Source organism: Pelophylax lessonae, assembly GCF_965119305.1.
Source record: "Pelophylax lessonae genome assembly, chromosome: 11".
Lineage (NCBI taxonomy): Eukaryota > Metazoa > Chordata > Amphibia > Anura > Ranidae > Pelophylax > Pelophylax lessonae.
Window position 1 is genome coordinate 70,002,539 of NC_138778.1, and position 19,942 is coordinate 70,022,480.

The following is a 19,942-nucleotide window of genomic DNA, read 5'->3' on the forward strand; positions in this document are numbered from 1 at the left end:
TTTAGCTTTCTATGCATTGGAAGGGAGCAGTTTTTAAATTATTTTTTGGATAGTTATTATTTTTATAGTTATTTATTGCTCATTTAAAAAATGTGCTAGGCTCAATACATTGTCTTTCAAGTGGTTCTAAAGCCTAAACATTTATTTTTACCTTAAAGCAATATTAAAACCTTGTTTTTTTTTTTTTTAATAACAAACATGTTATACTTACCTGCTTTGTGCAGTTGGTTTTGCAGAGAGCAGCCTGGATCATCCTCTTCTTGGGTCCCATGGCGGCGCTCCTGGCTCCTCCCTCCTGCTGGGTGCCCCCACAGCAAACAGCTTGCTCAAGGGAAACCAAGCAGGCTCACAGAGCTGCGGCTTGGCTCCATCTCCATCCCCTCCGTCTCCTGATTGGCTCACTGGCTTATGGCTCTGAAGCCAATCAGGAGTGCGAGACCCCGGAGAGACAAGGCTCTCGTGGACATCGCTGGATCGCAGGGGACTCAAGTAAGTATTAGGGGGGGCTGTTGGACATGAATGCATGAAGCTAAAAAAACGTGTGCATTTACAACCACTTTAATGAATTACTTTAATGAAAAAAAAGGTAAAAAATGTTTAGGCATCAATTTTGGTCCCTCTCCCCCATACTTACTTGAGCCCTCATTTGATCCAGACCTGTGCACGTCTGCAGCTTTTCTCTCCCTCACTTTTGTGTCTCACTAGCTTTTCTGGGGCATGGGGAGCCATTGGCAATCAAAGCCAGTGAGGAGGGAACAGGGGGTGGGGCCAAGACCAAGCATGCACGATTGCCCCCATGGGAAGCGGCTTCCTGTGGGGCCACTGGACAGAAAGGAGGAGCCAGGAGCGCCAGCAGGGGACCCGAGAAAAGCAAGTAAGTATAGAGGTAGATAGAGATTTGATTTCACAACCTCAGTTTGCAAAATCAGTTAAAGCAGATGTTTATCCTAAAGTAAATGTCATGCTGACCTGCCTCCTCCTCCTCCGTCGCTTACAATTAGCCATATTGATTGATGCCTTTTATTTGTGCTACAAAGCAGCACTTTCCCCTTAGGTGGGAATTACATTTTTGTTCCCCGCCCCCCTGTGCATACGCAGATGTGTTTCAGGCCTTAAGATCCCAAGTGAGCCTTGCATTACATCTGCGCATGCACAGGTTTCCTCTCACCATCTGCTCACAAGGGGGGTTCCCACACGTGCTCAAAGACAGGCAATTTACCCTGCATGCACAAAGAGAGAAATAGTTTGCTGCTTCCCTAATAGCTGTGTATGATCAAATATGCGCAAAGACTCTGCCAAGACCACATCTGCGCATGCGCCATAATGGTGGCAACGGACAAAGCCATTACAGAAACAACTGAAATTCTTCTCTAACGAGCTTAATAAAATATTATTTCCAGTAGACATTTGCAAGACGTCAATTGAGCTATTGTGAAAAACAGACTTTATTAACCCACATATAAGTTTCTGGATATTGATGCTTAAAGCAGAACTTCACCCCTAAAGGGAAGTTTTGCTTTTTTGCCCTCCCCTCCCCCCTTCAACTTTTGGACACTTTTTTTTTTGGGGGCGGGGGCAGATACCTAGTTTATGTGAGCAGAAGTTCGCCTCCTATGCCCACAGCCTCATGGGGCACGTCACAGGTCCCAGGAGACTGTGGGACCATTCACAGGATGCAGAGCGATTTGCGCATGCACAGTCTAGATCCGGCTGTAAAGCCACAAAGAAAATCACAGCTGCCTTCCCACATTTAGCATGATGCCACTGGACCTGAGAATGTCCATAATGTTTGGCACTGGTTGCCAGGCTGAGAATGCAAGTGCCCTTAAAGATAACCACCTCACATGACTGGCTTTTCACTTTAACTCCGCCTCTCCCTCCTCTCTCACTTTTGTTTTTGTTTTTTAAGGAGCGGTTACCTAGTTTTGACAAGTACCCAACCTTCTGGGACCTGTAATGTGTCCCAGGAGGTTGTGTGCAATTTTACCCTCCCCCCCCGCCTGCAACTTCTTGGGACACATCACAGGTCCCAGGAGGCAGCGGATCCATTTACAAACTGCAGCAAGCGCAGTGGGGAGCCAAATAAGAAGCTGTAAGGAGTCACAGCTGGCTTTCCAAAATAAACATGGTGGTGCTGGGGACCTAAAGACTGGAGAAGAACCAGCCTGGTTAAGGACAGCGCTTGATACCTGGATAGATAAGTATCCTTTTATTGAAAGTCAGCAACTACAGTATTTGTAGCTGATGACTTTTAATTTTTTTTTGGGGGGGGGGGGGACTGAATAACCTCCTAAAGTATTTAATGCAGTGTAAGTACCACATTCCTGTAGAAAGTAAATAACACTAATTTGCTTTTCATCCATCATTGGATTGATTGATTGATTGAGATTGATTGTCTGAGTCAGTTTATGGTTCCACAAGCTGTGGATTTGATCGTTTCCCCTGCCTCTGTGTAGAACCTTCCAGAGCTTAGGGCAGAAGTGCCCAGTCTGAATATTTACCATGCTTTGGCCAATCCCTGGGAAAGTGTGCCTTGTAGGTGGGCAGAGAGGTGAAAAATAGGCTGGAGCCTGTGTAGATTTGTTTTCCCTGAGATTGAACTGATCTGCATGCTTCAGGGGGCTGTTTGCTCCTTGAGTGCTCCTGGACTGACTGCTGGCCTGCTCTCCCATGGATGGGGCCTGTGGATTGGTCCTGCTCTGGGATCTGTGAGTGAGTCTTATCCCCCTGCTGCAGTCTGTTCATGGTCCTCAGCCGTGGATGTGTGTGACTGATCCAGTTTATCTACTTGTTCTAAAAATTAAAGGGATTTTAAAGGCAGAAGTTTTTTTTAATCTTATTGCATTCTGTGTGCAGCAGCCCCCCTCAGCCCCCCTTATACTTACCTGAACCCATCTTTATCCAGTGATGTTGCAGGAGTCTCTCAGCTCCTCTCCTCATTGGCTGAGACAGCAGCGTGCAGCGATCCCGCTGCTGTTATTCAAAGTCAGCCAATTAGGAGAGAGAGGGGGTGGGGCCTGGTCACAGCTCCATGTCTGAATGGACACATGGAGCTGTGAGTCAGCTTGGGCACCTCCATAGCAAGCTGCTTGCTTTGGGGGCACTCAACAGGAGGAAGGGGCCAGGAGAGCCGAAGAGAGACCTGAGAAGAAGAGGATCCGGGCCACTCAAAACTGTGCAAAACCAACTGCACAGAGCAGGTAAGTATTACATGTTTGTTACTTAAAAAAAAAAAAAAATACGAGACTTTACAATCACTTTAACCTTATGATCCCCAGCTCTAAGGCTTGGACTGTGCCAGTCTGCTTATTTGTGCCACCCATTTACTTTGTGTACCCCAGCTGTAAGAACTCAGACTGTTGCAGTTTTGGGGTATCCGATTCCCTATTGTCCTCCTCCTGTTACTAGTTTTTTTCAGTATTAAATACTAAAAAGACATTCCCTAGACTATTTACTGAGCCAGAATGAACGGACTTTTGCTGTATGCCCGGCTGCCTCTGCACTGTTTTGGGAAATAACCTGTTAAATCTACAACGTCCCCTTCGAGGGTAGCGCTACATAGATAATAGATAAATGAGAACTGCACTCTGATCTCCAATCATCCAAGTACTTTTTTTCAAGCATCAACAGTATAACGGTGTAGCAGAATGGACACTAAGAGTGTGTTTTGTGTTGGAAGAGTGAGGGAGCAGTGTCCCTCAGGAGATGGGTAGGGGTTTGTTATTGTTAAATACCTGCATTCCATTGTTCCTGTCTGGCTAGAGCAGGTTATTATGGGATGTTCAGCTTTGTGTGTGGGATGGCTCGAAGAGGGAGGGGTTTTCCTAGATTGTAGTTCCCTTGTGTTTGTGTTTTCAATAAATAAACTTAGTCTAGTTTGACTCCCAGAACTGTGTGTCGTCCAGTTACTGGGGGGGTTTTGCCTTGGATATTTTAGCACTTCCTCAGCTTCAAGGATGATACAGCGTAGATCACAGATTAGCTTCAGACCAAACCCCAGACCACTGAACAATAACCCAGGGTCACCAGCACCACAAAGATCAGGACTAATCCCTAAGCGCCCAGAAAATCGATACCACGGGCACAACTGAGAGCAATGCCATTTGTGCAAGAAATTCGGGCACTATCAGAGAGACTGCACTCAGAATCAGAACCACGCTTCATGGATTCGAAAAGGACCCCTACTACCACAGAGGGGGCGAATCTCCTCCAAACACCAGACACCCAGATACCCGTCCCGCAGTGGGGTAGAGTGCCACAGGTGCAAGCAGTTTGGGCACTATCAACGAAACTGTACCCAGAGCAGGAACCAAGCTGCAGGGATCCGACCAGGGTCACCCCCTTCAGCACGGACAACGGTCCCCTACTATGCCGCAGAGGTTCCCCCAGTCGTACCCAGGTTCAAACCCACAAGGAGCAATTGGGTACCCTTCACGAAGCTAACCTGGTGCAAGCCACTACGGAGAACAGACAGCACCATCTACAATCCGTCCAGTTAAATGGAAAGCCCGCGCAAGGTCTCCGAGACACGGGAGCCACTCTCACCTTGGTCAAGCAACACCTGGTCCCAGATGCCGCCCGAACCAGAGGCTCAGTAGTGGTACGGATGGCAGGGGGAGCAGTACACTGGCTACCCACTGCAAGGGTCCACTTGAATTGGGGTGACAGGTCAGGTCTGATTGATGTGGGGTTGATACGGGAGCTCCCCACCGACATCTTACTGGGGAACGACCTAGGCCAGTTGCCCTCAGCATTCCTGCCAGTCCAGATCCCAGGCCCACATCATGGAGACCTACTGGCCTTCTGAGGTCCAGACACTTTAATGTTTGGATTGGGAGCAGTATTGAGCCAGGTTGGAGAAGATGGCAGAGAACAACCCGTAACCTACTTGAGCAGAAAGCTTCTGCCCAGGGAAAAGAAGCTTCAGCCCTACTTGTATGGACAACAGAATGGCAATGCTGACGGGTTATCGCGACAAACTGAACTGGAAAAATAATCTGTGAGTACTCCCCGGACATCCCCAAGCCGATCCGTTATGGATCAGACTGTGTATGCCGGCTTGTGGTTAAGGGGGAGCAGTGTAGCAGAATGGACATTGTTCCTGTCTGGCTAGAGTAGGTTATTATGGGATGTTCAGCTTTGTGTGTGGGATGGCTCGAAGAGGGAGGGGTTTTCCTAGATTGTAGTTCCCTTGTGTTTGTGTTTTTAATAAATAAACTTAGTCTAGTTTGACTCCCAGAACTGTGTGTCGTCCAGTTACTGGGGGGGTTTTGCCTTGGATATTTTAGCACTTCCTCAGCTTCAAGGATGATACAGCGGAGATGCCTAGGCTGGGTATTGGAGCTCCGTTACAAGCGGCAATCGTAGTTTCTTCACCCAAATGAAACCACCACCTCCTTAATGTGTTTCATCACAAGAATAGTTTTGATCAAGCCATTTGTAGTGAAACGCATTAAGGACTTTTTTTGAGTGGAGACACTATGATTGCACCTATATTGTTGATGCTTGCATAAAAGTACTTGGAAGATTGGAGATCGGAGTGTGACTCTTATTCATCTATATGCCATAAAATAGAGGACTTCTTTGAGCCAGCACTCCATTGACAGGTGTGAGGAGCTGGTCTGTGATGGTGTTGAGAGCTTGGGATATTTCATCTTCTGTTACTAAAATCAACCAAAATGGTGGCCAATTACATCATCACTAAATGACCAGTCCATCCAGTCTCCTGTGGAAGAATATGTACTCCAGAAATACTCTCCTGTGCTTTACAAGTCTCAACATTCAGTGCACCTGAAAATCAAACCCACCCTCTCCTATTTATCCTGCCCACTCGTTTGCTGGACATGTTGTGGAGATTTAGTAGCATTCATGCCCTCAGCATTCTGCCCAGCAGCACTGAATGGAAGACTGACCATCTCTGGCAATACCCATAACCAAGCTAATTGTTAATGTTCAAGTTTCAATCAATAGACTAACAGGTGGATGGTTTAAAACGAAGGAGAAGCCAATTGGCTGAAACTTGAGCATTCACAAAATCTTGTTTGCTTACTGGATAATGTGCCAGTGTCATGTCAGATTACAGGATAATGTGTCAGTGTCATGCCAGAGAGAGGTGTATCACTCAATACTGCTAAGGTGGAGTGGTGAGCACAGGGCTGGCACAAGAGATGGGCAGGAGGGACGGTTGCCCTGGGTGCAATGGTTTATTGCAGGGATGGGGGGGGGCACCTTGACCCTAACCCTAAGGGAAGGGGGGGGGGCGCAGTCTGGCATCCTTGCCCTGGGCGCTGGATGACCTTGTCCCAGCACTGGGTGAGCATGTGAATCTGCTAAATCTCCCTAGCATGTTTACCAATTGCCTGACAGGTAGGTGGAATGAAGAGGGGGGGGGGAGTATACTACTAAAGGTGACATGCCCTCTGCTCTGGAGCTATCATTGGATTTGTAAAAGCGACCAATCACTAACCCTGTGGAAAAAGATTAGAAATTATTCAGTGCCCTCTGTGCCCCTTTCCCTGCATGTCTGCTTAGGACAACAGTGACCCACCGCTGCAGATCAAACAAGTAAACTGAATAATAACATTTATAGGTAATAACACCAGGTGTAGTTGATCCAGGGAATGTCTGATTGCCTCTTGGAGGATCAGGAAGGAATTTTTAACCCTTTGCTGGAGCAAATAGGACCATGCTTTTCTTTTTTTTCTTTTTTTTTGCCTTGCTCAGGATCAACTATGGGTATAAAATAGTGTATATTCATCTGATCAATGCAGCCAGATCCCTCATACCCGTGCATTGGAAATCCGCCAATATTCCATCGACCTCAGATTGGCTTAGGAAGGTTTCAGAAATCTGTGAAATGGAAAGAGTAAGCGCACTTGCCAACGACAGAATTCCTGGGTTTCTCTCTTGTTGGGACCCTTGGCTTAAATTCCAGTCTTCTCAACAACCCGATCAGCCTTCCCGGGCGCCTCCCTGAGTCGGCCGAACCCCCCCCACCCCCTCTTTCCTCTTACTCTTCCGGATCTCTTTCTTATCCATCTGCTACTACTTTATTTCCAACTACTATTCTCCTCTAGTATCTCATCTCTGATGTATCTCCTCAGCCCAGCTTCTAGCTGGTCTGGTGCTGCTCCTCGATCTTTGCGTACGAGGATTTCTCCGTCTGCTAATCCGCTGACCTAACATGATTATCTGACGAAGAACTTGTGTCCTGAGGATAATTATTCTTGAGAAATTGTTTTCTATTAGTAAGTTTTTTACTCGTGTTCCAGGTCCGATGTCACAAGAACCTATACTAGATACTCTGTCCGCCCATAGGATCTCTTGACCTATATGTGAAGTTTTTCTAATTTGCTGATGCACTATTTTGTTATGTCATTAAGTTGTACATTTGTTTATTGATTGCTCTATCTCTAAGCATCGTTAGCATATCCAAGCTGTATGTTGCAATAATTCCTGCACTATCTTGACATGTGTGTCCCTCAATTTCAGTATGTTTTCTTCATTGTTATGTACCACATGTTTTCAATAAACTTGATTGTTAAAAAAAAAATAAAATAGTGTATATGGAGGTTTTCTATTTTTTTGTTTTCTCTCTGTTGGTTGGATTGGATGCACGTGTGTCCTTTTTCAACCTAACTATGTACAGTAAGTAAACCGTACATTTTGTCCTTTTTATAACCTGCTGGCCTCTGTTTAACTCTTACGTTTTCATAGCAGAAGATGCACTTAGCTGTTAAACCAAAAACATCAGTGGTGCTTACTGTGTACCCCTCCCTCACCTTGTTTAAATAGTAACCACACAAAAAAACAGGTCCTCGCCTTGGTTTTTGGTGTCACGTCCTTTTGTCCCTTGGTTCTAAAGGCAGAACTTCCTCCCAGCAATAAATATCACTGTTGTAAATATCACATTGTGGTTAGTAGGCTGTGCTTTCAACCCTTAAGTCCTTCTATATTCTTTGAGGGGTCATATGTGAACTCATTTTCACTTTTCAATCTATACAAAATATTTTATCATGGATCTGCGGGCAGTAAAAATCGTTGAAGACCGTAACACAGCATGTGACCCCCTAATCACTACTAAAGTGCATAATTTGAATATGCTGGTTTTATAGGAAAAAAAAGCTTTAAAATAGTCATCTTTTTTTTTTTTAAATCAGAAATAAAAAAATTACTTTTTACCAATTAATACAAGTACAACCAACATATATGGGTCAGTAATGTAATAGAGTCATCTTTAAAGCTGAACTTTCCTTTAAAAGAACCTTGGGTGTATACAATAAACACTACCAATCTGTTCAGGATTCCGTTTTTATTCAGTTGTAGTCACCGGTCCACCCCAGTTTTTTCTCATTAAGCTGACAATCTAGGACCCTTTTTCCTTCCTTCCTACACTTGATTTCAGGTGGACCATGATAAATATGGAATATATAATACCACCATACATTTTCTTTGGGTTACTTCAGGGGCCTTTTTGATTTATGCTCCTTTCACGCGAGCAGCGGTCTCTACCACCCTCTGAAAAGGGATTGCTTTTCAGAGTGTGTTAAAGCAGCAACTTTTAGGCATTCAAGAGGCAATCTTCATGCTGAATGCATGCTTTTTTTTTTGGGCTATTTTTTTTTTTTTTCCAGTCCCAAGGAGGATTTTGTATTGAAACAAAAGTTTGGCTCGTGGTTACGGTGTGGTCCTATTGACCTCAATGGACAGTTTGAAAAGTGGTGCCGCCTGTCAAACTTGACAAGCCAATTTAAAATTGCAGCTGCCATGAAGCAAGCTATTTGGCTAGACTTGCTTCTGTTGAACAGATGGCAGTACACAGAGACTGAAACGAGCCGACTTTCAATACGTGTGTACCCAGCTTTACACAATGCCTAGCTGAACTTTCTGTTAGCACTTGACCATATCAATTTAAGGTGTACCTAAACTCATAAAACTGAAGATTTACTATCTCTTAGTTCAATCTTATTATAAGGTAAGTTACACAAGGGAAACATATAACATAGCTCATAGACGGAAAAGTACAGCAAATAAATGGTATCACTTCTGTGAAATGTACATTGTATATTGTACCTGTATATAACAGAACAATAAATCTACAGGAGACAACCCTTGAGCCATATGTAAACAACGTGAAATTTCGGAACTCAACAGATCGTCTCAAAAATTGCAAAGAGCCCCTCACAAAGAGAGCACAGTACTGTAAATGGGGTATTGACAGTATAAGTATTGGTTTGTAATGGTAAATATCAGAGAGAGTGTCAAAGGTGTATACAAGGTAAGGGATGATATGCCATTCTCAATTATCTGCAACTATGGTATAATATGATGCATAAAGGGAAGAAGAAGAGAGAGCGAGGGACAGCAAGGAAAGCAGAAAAGGGAGGCAGTAATGCACACCCCCTGCTACAACCCACCGGCTCCTGGGGTTAGAGGTCCCCCAGTCCAGGATAAGATTTACCATCTTATCCGAAAACATCTAGAAATGTTGATTGCCTAAGAAGGATCCTTAAATGGTACTTCATACTTGCCAATTGTCCCGTTTTTGCCGGGACAGTTCCTTCAAATAGGAGCCTGTCCCGGGTAATTTACATTGTCCCGGCAAGCGCCCGTTAATCGGTTGCCCATAAATGCCCGTCACGGGCAGCCGGTGCCCGTACCTGAGCGTGCACGGTTTCGACGCCTGCCGGGCTTGGGAAAGCTCGTACAAGCTCGGCCGGGCGGGCGCATGCACAGTTACGTAATGGCGCCGTCTGGCGTCATTTTTAAATCAAAGGCGTTTGTTTTGGGCAGCGCCTCGCCGGTGCGTGCCGCCACAGCAGAGCAGAGTAGGACCCCTGGAGAGTGAAGACACATTCACAGACATGAAGGTAGGTAGGATGAAAGCAACAATCTTATGTGCAAAAATATCTGGTAACATGACATGTGAATAAAGTGTCAAATGTGCTCGAGTGTGACCATACACTTTATTTATATTTATATATTACATTTTTTTGTATGGTCACACCTGAGCACATTTGACACTTTAGAATTGCAGGGAGTTGTGATGAGAATTTTAAACTTTAGGCAGAAGTAGTGCAGCTGAATGGGAGAATTATTCCAACTCTGCTACTTTGGCCTTAAGTTTGAAATTCCCTTTTCAATTTCCTGTAATTCTTTCTTTATTGAGTAGACCCTATAATCTGATGATAAGTAGGCGGAGATTAATGATGTGGAGTTGGCGGAGCTTCACGGAAGTGGGTTTTGCTGTGCTGCAAAGTGTCCCTGGAAATTTTTTTCAAATGTTGGCAACTATGGTACTTTGTGTCTTGAATTACTCTAGAAATATAGCAGTGCTTCTCATGATATTTCATAAAATAAGTAAATAAGAGTGTGTTTTAAAAATTTCTCTGATAGAGGCTATCCTAGATTGTAAAATCTTTTGATAAAGGTAAAGAAAGGTTTAAAGAATAGCTGCTATCATCTAATTAGAATGTCAGGATTCTGTTAGATAGAGGGTTTGGGAGGAAATATAAGCAAGTTCGTGTTCATGCAGATATTATCCTTTTCTTGGATCTGAAACAAGGACTCCACTGCTGCAATGCACATGTGCTAACTAAGCCACTCTAGCTAAGCCACTAAGCTACTAAGCTTTTCCAGGTATGACAGTTTTACCTAGTTACTTTGCTCCAGCTTGGAATAATGTAAGTATGTATTTGCCATACCTGTGGGATTCCCATGGAAACTGGCAAACACTGTAGTAGGCACTTCTAGTAGGCTCTATGAACACAGGCGGTTGCCTGTTCAGCACGGGTACCATTCAGGGAACACTTTGCATTTTCTCAATGCATACAAAGTGATCTCTGATTAGATGAGGTGGAGGTTGGTGATGTCACCACAGCCTTGTCCAATCACAGAAAGCTTTGCATTTATTGATGAAATCTAAAGTGTTCCCAAATTGGTGCCTATGCTAAGTGTGTGTCCTCCTTGTGTTCCCAATGTGGCAGGGCAGGCACTAAGCACAGGATCCAGAAGTTAGTGGAGAACACAGTAAAAGTAGTGCCTACTACAGTAATTTCCAGCTTCCACAGGTATGGCACATACATACTTATATTGGTTGAAGCTGGACCAATGTAACTAGGTAAACCTTTGTTATACTTGGAATTAATCTATAAATCAATTAGGCAGTTTGGTAATTTCAGAAACTGCATACATGTCTTGCTTCTCTGTAGCAGCCCATAGCCATGCCAGTTAGAAATGCACCCCTTGTATTGGGACCTGGTTGACTCATCTTTTGCCGATGTTTACCATTGGTAAGCAAAGCTGTGGCTGAGAAGGTGTTTTCACATCTTGTTTCGTATGTTTGCCTCCCATTGCTAGTTGAGAACATATTTCAAAAGTAGCTTAAGTTATTTGTAAAGTACATCTTTATCTTTATGCCAAATAATGTATTAAGCTACACAGCTACATTACCCATTTTGTTTTAATAGTAAACAATTAATGCCTTGTCCCATTTTAAGCACTGTGCAAAACTGTTGCACTATATTAATCCTGTATAAGAATAATAATAATAATAATAATAATAATAATTTTGATGGGACAGGCTTGTGAAATTTAGACTTGATTTACTAACGCTTATGCTGAAGCATGGAGAAAGCAAATTGTATTCTCACATCATTTATATAAAAGGTGAATTTAAAGAGTAATGTTTGCTATGAACTTATGCCAACTAAGACGTTTTTGCCTAAAATATAATTTTATATGTGCATATAGTGCGTACAAAGAAAGAACGGTTGTAAGCAAACTGTAAAAGAAAAATGGCATAGTGTACACGGTGCTGGCATAGTCCACATATGGCTGCCATGGTCTTAGCTGTACGCATACATGATTTCATATGACGGTACTCCTGAAAAGGTTTTCCAGTTATAATTACCTGTACATATGTTGGCTCTTTTACTGTGGCAATTCACCTCAGGTTTTTTCACCTGCTATTTTACACTTAGGGTCCTTTCACACGGTCCGCATCCGCCGACGGACTCGGTTCTGCTCAGCGGGGTATCGATCCGCCGATCCCTGCTGAGCAGGCGGATGGCAGCTCCGTCTCCGCTCTGTGTGCAGAGATTGAGCTGTCAGATCCCCGCTGTCCTCTATGGGGGAATGGGATGAGAACAGTTTGATGTGGAATAAATTTTACTCCAATTTTTGATTTATATCGGAGTGCGGTCATCTCTTTTTTGCTTCATGAGAACAGACCGTCTGTCCGTTCTCATCCGATCCGCTGGACGGATGGAACATAGGGTTTCCATCCGTCCTGATTTCACTGATAAGATTGGAAGTGAATAGCAGCGGGTGTCAGTGGAGATGTCACCGCTGACATCCGCTGCCTCAAAGGGATGCATGGGGCATCCGATCAGGTCCGCCTGAAAAACTGACAGGCGGATCTGATTGGATCGTTCATGTGAAAGGACCCTTACAAATTTCATTGCTCAGCAAGCTTCTTTTTTATTTTTAAATTGTATTCCATTTTCAAGTTAAAAGTTGATGTGCATTCCTTTGTGCACCTTACCAGAACAAAAGGTACAACACAAGATTATTTGGATGTTTGATGCTCATTGTACAAGGCTATACTGAACTATGAGCTGGTTGCTAAGGAGTAAGCCTGGAAGCCATCCGCCATGTCCTTAACAACCAAGGAATCTTCAGCTGTCAATCAGCTTGTAAAAAAAAACGGCAAAAAAATTAATGGTGCCCCCCCCCCCAAATTCATACCAGGCTCTTCGGATTTGGTATAGATTTGGAGCGAAACCCCATGCCAAAATGTAAAAAAAAAACTGTATGGGGTCACGCATAAACATCATTCATATCAGACCCTTATCTGAGCATACAGCACGGCAGGTCAGTAAAGAGAGGGACGAGCGAGCCTCCTCCCCCGAACCATACCAGGCCACATGCCCTCAACATGGGGGGGGGGGGTGCTATGGGGGGTGGTGGGGCCCTGACCCTGGGCTGTGATTATGGGGGTCTGCGGGCAGGGGGCTTATCGAAATCTGGAATCCCCTTTAACAAGGTGACCACCAGATCCTGCCCCCCTCCATGTGAATGAGTATGTGGTTAAAAAAAAAAACAAAGCCTGCCCCTTTCCTATTAAAGAAATGTGACGCGGCTGAGAAGGCAGACCAAGAGAGCGTTCGTCGTGAGCGCAGCTTTTTTTTCCTTCTTCTATTTTCAGGTCCCGCGTTGATGGTGGGCATCGCGATTGAAGATGGCTCTACATGGGATGACATTTTTTTTTTTTATAATAAAGGACTTGTCAAAAACTCTTGTACTGTCTGTTTCACTTTTACACTTTTTTGGTGAATAGGTAGGGGTACTGTGTACATTACATTGGGGGGGCGGGGATCTGGGGGCCCCCTTGTTAAAGGGGATTCCATATTCTGACAAGCCCCCACCCGCAGACCCCCACAACCACAGCACAGGGTTGTGGGGAAGACGCCCTTGCCCCAAAGCACCCTCTCCATGTTGTCGGTATGTGGCCTGGTATGGTTCAGGAGGGTGGGCACTCGCTCATCCCCTGCCTTTCCTGACCTGCTGTGCTGCATGCTCAGATAAGAGTCTGGTATGGATTTTGAGGGGGACCCCACACCATTTTAAAAAAGAAAGTTGGCGTGCAGTTTTCCTCCAAATCAGTACCAGACCTGAAGGGCCTAATATGGATTTGGGGGGTGTCCCCACATTGTTTTTTTCCCAAATTTTTTTTTGCCACCAATTCTTTTTTTACATTCAGCTGTCAGTGGAGAACCCCACTGACAGATGATAACTCATTGATTTTTAAGTAGGTGGTGGCCTGCTCCTTAGCAATCAGCTATACACAATGTGTTAAAATGAAAAACAAAAAAAAGCAAAACGCATCAAAAACACTTAGCCCCGGTTCACACTTATGCGATGCGGGAAGGCTGCGAATCCGCAGCCTGTTCCCTCATCGCAAACGCACCCCCCGCAGTTCACACTGCCATATGCGATACGCTGGGGGTGTCAATATAATCTTAACGACACCCCCAGTTTGATCGCATATCGCAGTGCGATCTTGCAGTTCGCACAGGATCGGATCGCACAAGTGTGAACCGCTGTGTGATCCGATCCTGATGCGGCTGCCAAAAAGGGTCCTGTGCGTGTTTGCTGCGGGTGCGGTGCGAATTTAGCCATACAAAGTGTATGGCTAAACTCGCACCGCACAGCCGATCGCATGTAATGAAGGAGCAGTGCGCTCCGACATTACATGCAAACGCCGCAGCCGCACAAATGTGAACCGGCTCTCAGTTACATAGTAACACAACACTTGCATTCCTGATGTGGTTCCATTTAAGTCCATTACACTCAAAATGCAATCTGCTGTGGGAAAAAAAGTCCTTAACCCTTTCCAAAAACGCTCCGGCTAAAAAACGCATAGATGTGAATACCGTGGAAACCGCGTTAAATGGACTGTAGTGCGTTTCTGAAAACTGCAAAACGCACTAAAAAAACGCATAGGTGTGAACGTAGGGAGAGTCAGACACAGCCAAACAACTAGTATTTTCTTCAGCAGGTCAACAGTGCCAGTCTTGATGCTTCTCCCATGACAGAGTCACTTTAGGAATGTGTAAATACTCAAATGTCTATAGCTTGGTCACATGTTCACTTTAAAGTGGACCTGAACTCAAAAAGTAGCAATTTGCTATGTCATAAGGAAGATTTGCAAATGTTCATTGTATTTTACAACTCTTAAGCCCCGTACACACGTACGGATCGTCGTCATACAAACGTTCGTCTTTTCTCCCCGGGATGTCGGTGTCTGTTGAAAAGTGCAAAGACAGCACAAGGACAGCACAAGAATTTTGTCCGCAGACTTCAGCTGACTGCAGAAGTGATGTCATGTAATGGTTAACTTTCCCTGTGTTTTTTATTTTCTGAGCATGCCCAGTCTTGCAAATCTGCGGTCTGTCGGCTGATTTCTGTACTGACAGGCGAACAATCGTCCGTTCTGGTGTCCGCAGACAAAAATTTTCATGTTTGCAAGAAAGACTCTTGTCCGTGGATTGTGCGCAGACAGCTGTCGGAGGCACCATACTAACACGCGTACAATCGGCAGATCTTTCGTCCGCCGACGTTTGTATGACGATGATCCGTACGTGTGTACGGGCCTTTAGGCTCCGTTCACATCTAGGCATCCCAAATCACGTGCAGAATCGCCGCAATTCTGCCTGCGATCCAGATTCACGGCAAATCGCGGGAAGCCCGTGCGATCGACGTCACTTCCTATGGCACCTCGATCGCGCTGCGATTTTGCTGTGAGCGTCGCCTGACGAATCACTGTAAAATCAGACATACAGAATTGTGGGATGCCTGTCACCAGAAAGAAGTATAAGAACTTCTTTTGGGCGATAGGCGTTCCACGATTCTGTTTGCACGATTTGTCAGGCGTCAATCGCAGCAATATCGCGCCACGATCGAGGTGCCATTGGAAGTGACTGGGATTGCATGGGCATCCCACCATTTTCCGTGATTCTGGATTCTGTCACTATTCTATTCCCAGCCTCATAGCTGTATATCTGCAGTGTGAGGTCTGAGGCGAATGAGAAGATGTCAGTACTGTGCTGCTTTGCTGAATAGAAATCTGCACTTTATGCATCTCTCAGTTTCATTGATTCTGTTGGCATGTGGTTTGTGAACCTCTCCTGCTACATTTGAATATTCCCCCACCAGTTTTCTAATGACCGGTCAGCAGGGGACAACTCTAATCATGAGGAAGCAAAGCTCCACCACCCCTATACAAATATAGAACAAGTTATGGTAAATCAGCAATTATTGAAATAACAGCTCCAGTGAGACTACAGGCAATACTGATACCTTGTCCTTTAGACTTTGGTTGACATTTCCAGAGTTCAGGTTCTCGTTAGGTAGAAAATAAACTGAGTGATTGTCATTAATGATGCACATACTGTATGCGTGATACCTGCCATAAATTCATCTTTTCAGAATCTGTTTCTGTCAGGATACCTCTTGGTGCCTACAACGTATTGTACGTCCAAGCCCATCTTTTTATTTTTTCTGGTTACTTCTTGCTATTTACTACCCTATTTGCTCCAACAGTATCCTTTATTAACTACCCTTATGTGGTTTTCCCATCTACCCGACCTGCCACTTTGTCTTTTTAAGTCCCTATTCCAGCTTTCGCGCCTGTATAACATTTAGAAACTACAACTATTTTTACATGTCTGCTATGAACCAGTTCATTTGGTAGATACTTAGTAATTTCCTAACATGGTTTTGGTTTTCTTTCGGGGATACTGTCTTGCAGAACTATTTTATTTTATATACACATAAGCAGAGGCAGCGCCAATAATTGGAATGTTAATCACAGTCCATGAAATGAAGTATTGATCACAGTCCAAAAAAATGTCATAATAGAGGTTAAAATGAGAAGAGTCATCCGACACCAGTGGAAAGGATGGAAATTGGTTCATCAATCACCACGTGGTAAATCAAAACTGCTTACCAGATAAATTTGACCCTCACATTATAGAGTGGTCACCAAGAGCAGATTTCAATCAAAAACAACACTGGATGTGCATGGAAGGATAGGGCTGCCCACTTCTCACAAGATGATAACACCTCAGAACAAAGGAGACTTTGATGGTGCAGTATGTTCAAATAAAAAAATGTATTGAATTACATTGCACTTACATAGAAAGAGGTAAAACGGTATGTGTATATCATAGGAATAATCTGCGACTATCGAGCGTGCTGTCGTCCGACGTAGGGCTCCGCTTACGTGTTTCGTCATATGTTGACGTCATCAGAGGCGTAGGCATATCATGAAATGCCTAAGACGGAGCCCTACGCCTCTAATGACGTCAACATATGATGAAACGCATAAGAAGGAGCCCTACGTTGGACGACAGCACGCTCGATAGTCGTGGATTATTCGTATGATGTACACATACCGTTTTACTTCTTCCTATGTAATTGCAATGTAATTCAATAAATTGTTTTATTTGAACATACTGCACCATCAAAGTCTCCTTTGTTCTGAGGTGTTATCTTGTGAGAAGTGGGCAGCCCTATCCTTCCATCCACAGTTTTTTTTTATTGAAATCTGCTCTTGGTGACCACTCTATAATGTGAGGGTCAAATTTATCTGGTAAGCAGTTTTGATTTACCACGTGGTGATTGATGAACCAATTTTCATCCTTTTCACTGGTGTTGGATGACTCTTCTCGTTTTAACATTTACTATGGACTTTTTTGGACTGTGATCAATATTTCATTTCATGGACTGTGATTAACATTCCAATTATTGGCGCGGCCTCTGCTTATGAATATATATATATATGTATATATATATATATATCTATATATATTCATAAGCAGATATATTCATATATATATATATATATATATATATATATATATATATATATATATATATATATATCTGGTGTGTAATCTTACCTTTAGGGCTGGCTGCCTTTTGTGTATACATTTTTGTTCTCGGTGCAGATATATTCTTTTGGTTTTATTTTATTTTTTATGCAGCCTATTGACAGAATAATGTAAAAAATGCACTTTACTCTACTTTGATCAGTTCTAAAAAAATGGTGTCACAGAAGATAGAAAAATATTATTTTTAATTATAGTTTGTCTTATTGTTGAAAGACTATAGGAAACAATTACAGTATTGGTGACGATAAGCGTTCCTCCCTTTGGGAATGAACTGTTTCATTGTTTGATGTTTAATGTTAATGGATATTTCATGCTAAGAATTTGTGTTGTATTGTTGGATCCATATACTTTTAATCATATTATCAAAAAAAATATGTATTTATTTTATTTCAATAATTTGTGTCTCTTTTGCTACCTTTAAAGTGATTGTAAAGTCTCATTTTTTTTTTTTAAATAAAAAACATGTTATACTTATCCTGTCTATGCAGTTGGTTTTGCAAAGGGCAGCCCAGATCCTCCTCTTCTGTACTCCTGGCCCCTCCCTCCTGTTGAGTGCCCTCACAGCAAGTAACTTGCTATTGGGGCACCCATGCCGAGTCACAGCTCCCGGTGTCCATTCCGACATGGAGCCGTAACCCGCCCCCTCTATTTCCTGATTGGCTGACTGACTTTGATTGAAGCAGCGGGAGCCAATGGCGCCACTGCGGAGCCTCAGCCAATCAGGAGGGAGCGTTTTGGATTGCTGAGACATTCGTGGACATCGCTGGAGAGAGATGGGCTCAGGTAAGTATTAGGGGGTGCTGGGGAGGCTGCTACACACAGAAGACTTTTTATCTTAATGCATAGAATGCATTAAGATAAAAAAACCTTCTGACTTTAAAACTCCTTTAAGATAAAAAAAAGCCTTCTGCCTTTATAATCCCTTTAAAGTCTCCATTTTTCTGTTCTGATTTGGAATTTCTTCCTGCAAAAGATATCTAAAATATTTAGAGGTGTCACCACTATCTAATAAATGTCCAGGTACAAAGCATTGTGAAGTTGTTTTTCAATGCAAAAAAATAGAATTATAAATCAGTACAGAAAAACACAGCTAGGGGCAAAAGGGTTGGGGGTAGTTTATTAGGTCTAATGCCCTAATTAGACCTAATAAATTAACCCAAACCCCTAAAATGGAATAAAGTGGCAAAATACAAGCACTTTTTTTTTACCTTATATGCAGATCAAAGGTCTCTCCTTTAGGTTTGCATTCAAATGAAACAGAGCAAAATACAAAGTAATAATAATTTTACCTTTTATTTTTCAGTTGAGGTTCTGAAGTGTTCTTATTATATATCAGCAGCTGTAGCTGTTGCTGCAATACACAGAAAGTCCTGGCTGTCATTTTAACAGCGACGAACAGCTGCCAAAACCAGCAAGGGGAGTAGCAGAAGGGGCAGAGGTTTCCTTAAAATGCTAGTTGCCTGGCTATCGTGCTGACCCTCTCGCTTCAATACTTCAACTTGTAATTATGCATTTTTGATTTTTCTTAATATTTCCTTCTTTGAATACAAGTTACAGTAGAATAATAGAGCAATACATTTAGCAGTTCAGAATAAGAACCAATCCGCTAGTATTTTTAGAAAATAAATTACTGCACTCCAGGCAGTGATTCATTTTTAACACGTTTAACACTGAAAAATACTTTACATTGACTTGAAAAAAAAAAAAAAAAAACATTTTTAGCATGAAACTTGTCAGAGGTAACATTGGTTTCTAGACCAAACAAGAAAAGTTGCCCGCAACCTAGAATATATGAGTAATATTTTCCTAAATGATTCACAGGAGTGCAGAGGGCCACTTACCTTGAGCAGCTTCTTGTAGTATTTTCAGAAAAAAATGCAGCAATTTACTTTAAACATACTTAATAGTTCAAATGTTAGGGTTGAAATTTTGTACAGAACTTTTAAATATTTATAAAATCTCAAATATTTATAAGTGATCTGATTACATCCTGCATTTTTATGTGATTTATTATGTGATGTTGAAAATGATAGGTTGTAATAATCCTTACCTCCTCGAATAGCTGATTAGGTACCATAATGGATCAAATACAGGCTATATAAAGAGTTTCAGTGATTCTCATCTGTCAAGAGGTCTGTTAGCAATATCCATCCACGTAAGTATATACTCACTTTACACAACAGAACCTGAACTCCCCTCCCCCCAGGAAATAACCACAGGTTGGAGACACAAGTGCCAACCTAATCTGCATTAGTGTTTTATTAGTAATAGTTGTAGACCAGCCTCTTTCTAACCACAATAATGACCAACATTTTGTGTTTAGCAGCAGCAGGATCTGTATTCCTTTAACCTGTATTGCAGTCCCAAGCACAGGTATAGACCACACTGGTACTCACATTGCAGGATCCGGTGTGAATGTTAAGGGCATATATTGCTGCTATGCTTGCAGAAGATTGGGTTGACCACTTGCTAAAGTCATCTTAAAG

At 43.0% G+C, this 19,942-nt stretch overlaps 1 protein-coding gene across 1 annotated transcript in view; it reads right to left on the bottom strand.

Moving 5' to 3' along the window:
* LOC309567570 (C-C chemokine receptor type 10-like) overlaps positions 1-19,605 on the bottom strand; it is an 89,258-nt gene extending 69,653 nt beyond the window's left edge. The window contains exon 1 of the mRNA XM_082272964.1: positions 19,507-19,605. Coding sequence (XP_082129090.1) covers positions 19,507-19,533 — 27 coding nt within the window. The 5' untranslated portion in view covers positions 19,534-19,605. The remainder of the gene's footprint in view (positions 1-19,506) is intronic.
* Positions 19,606-19,942: the final 337 nt, after the last annotated feature.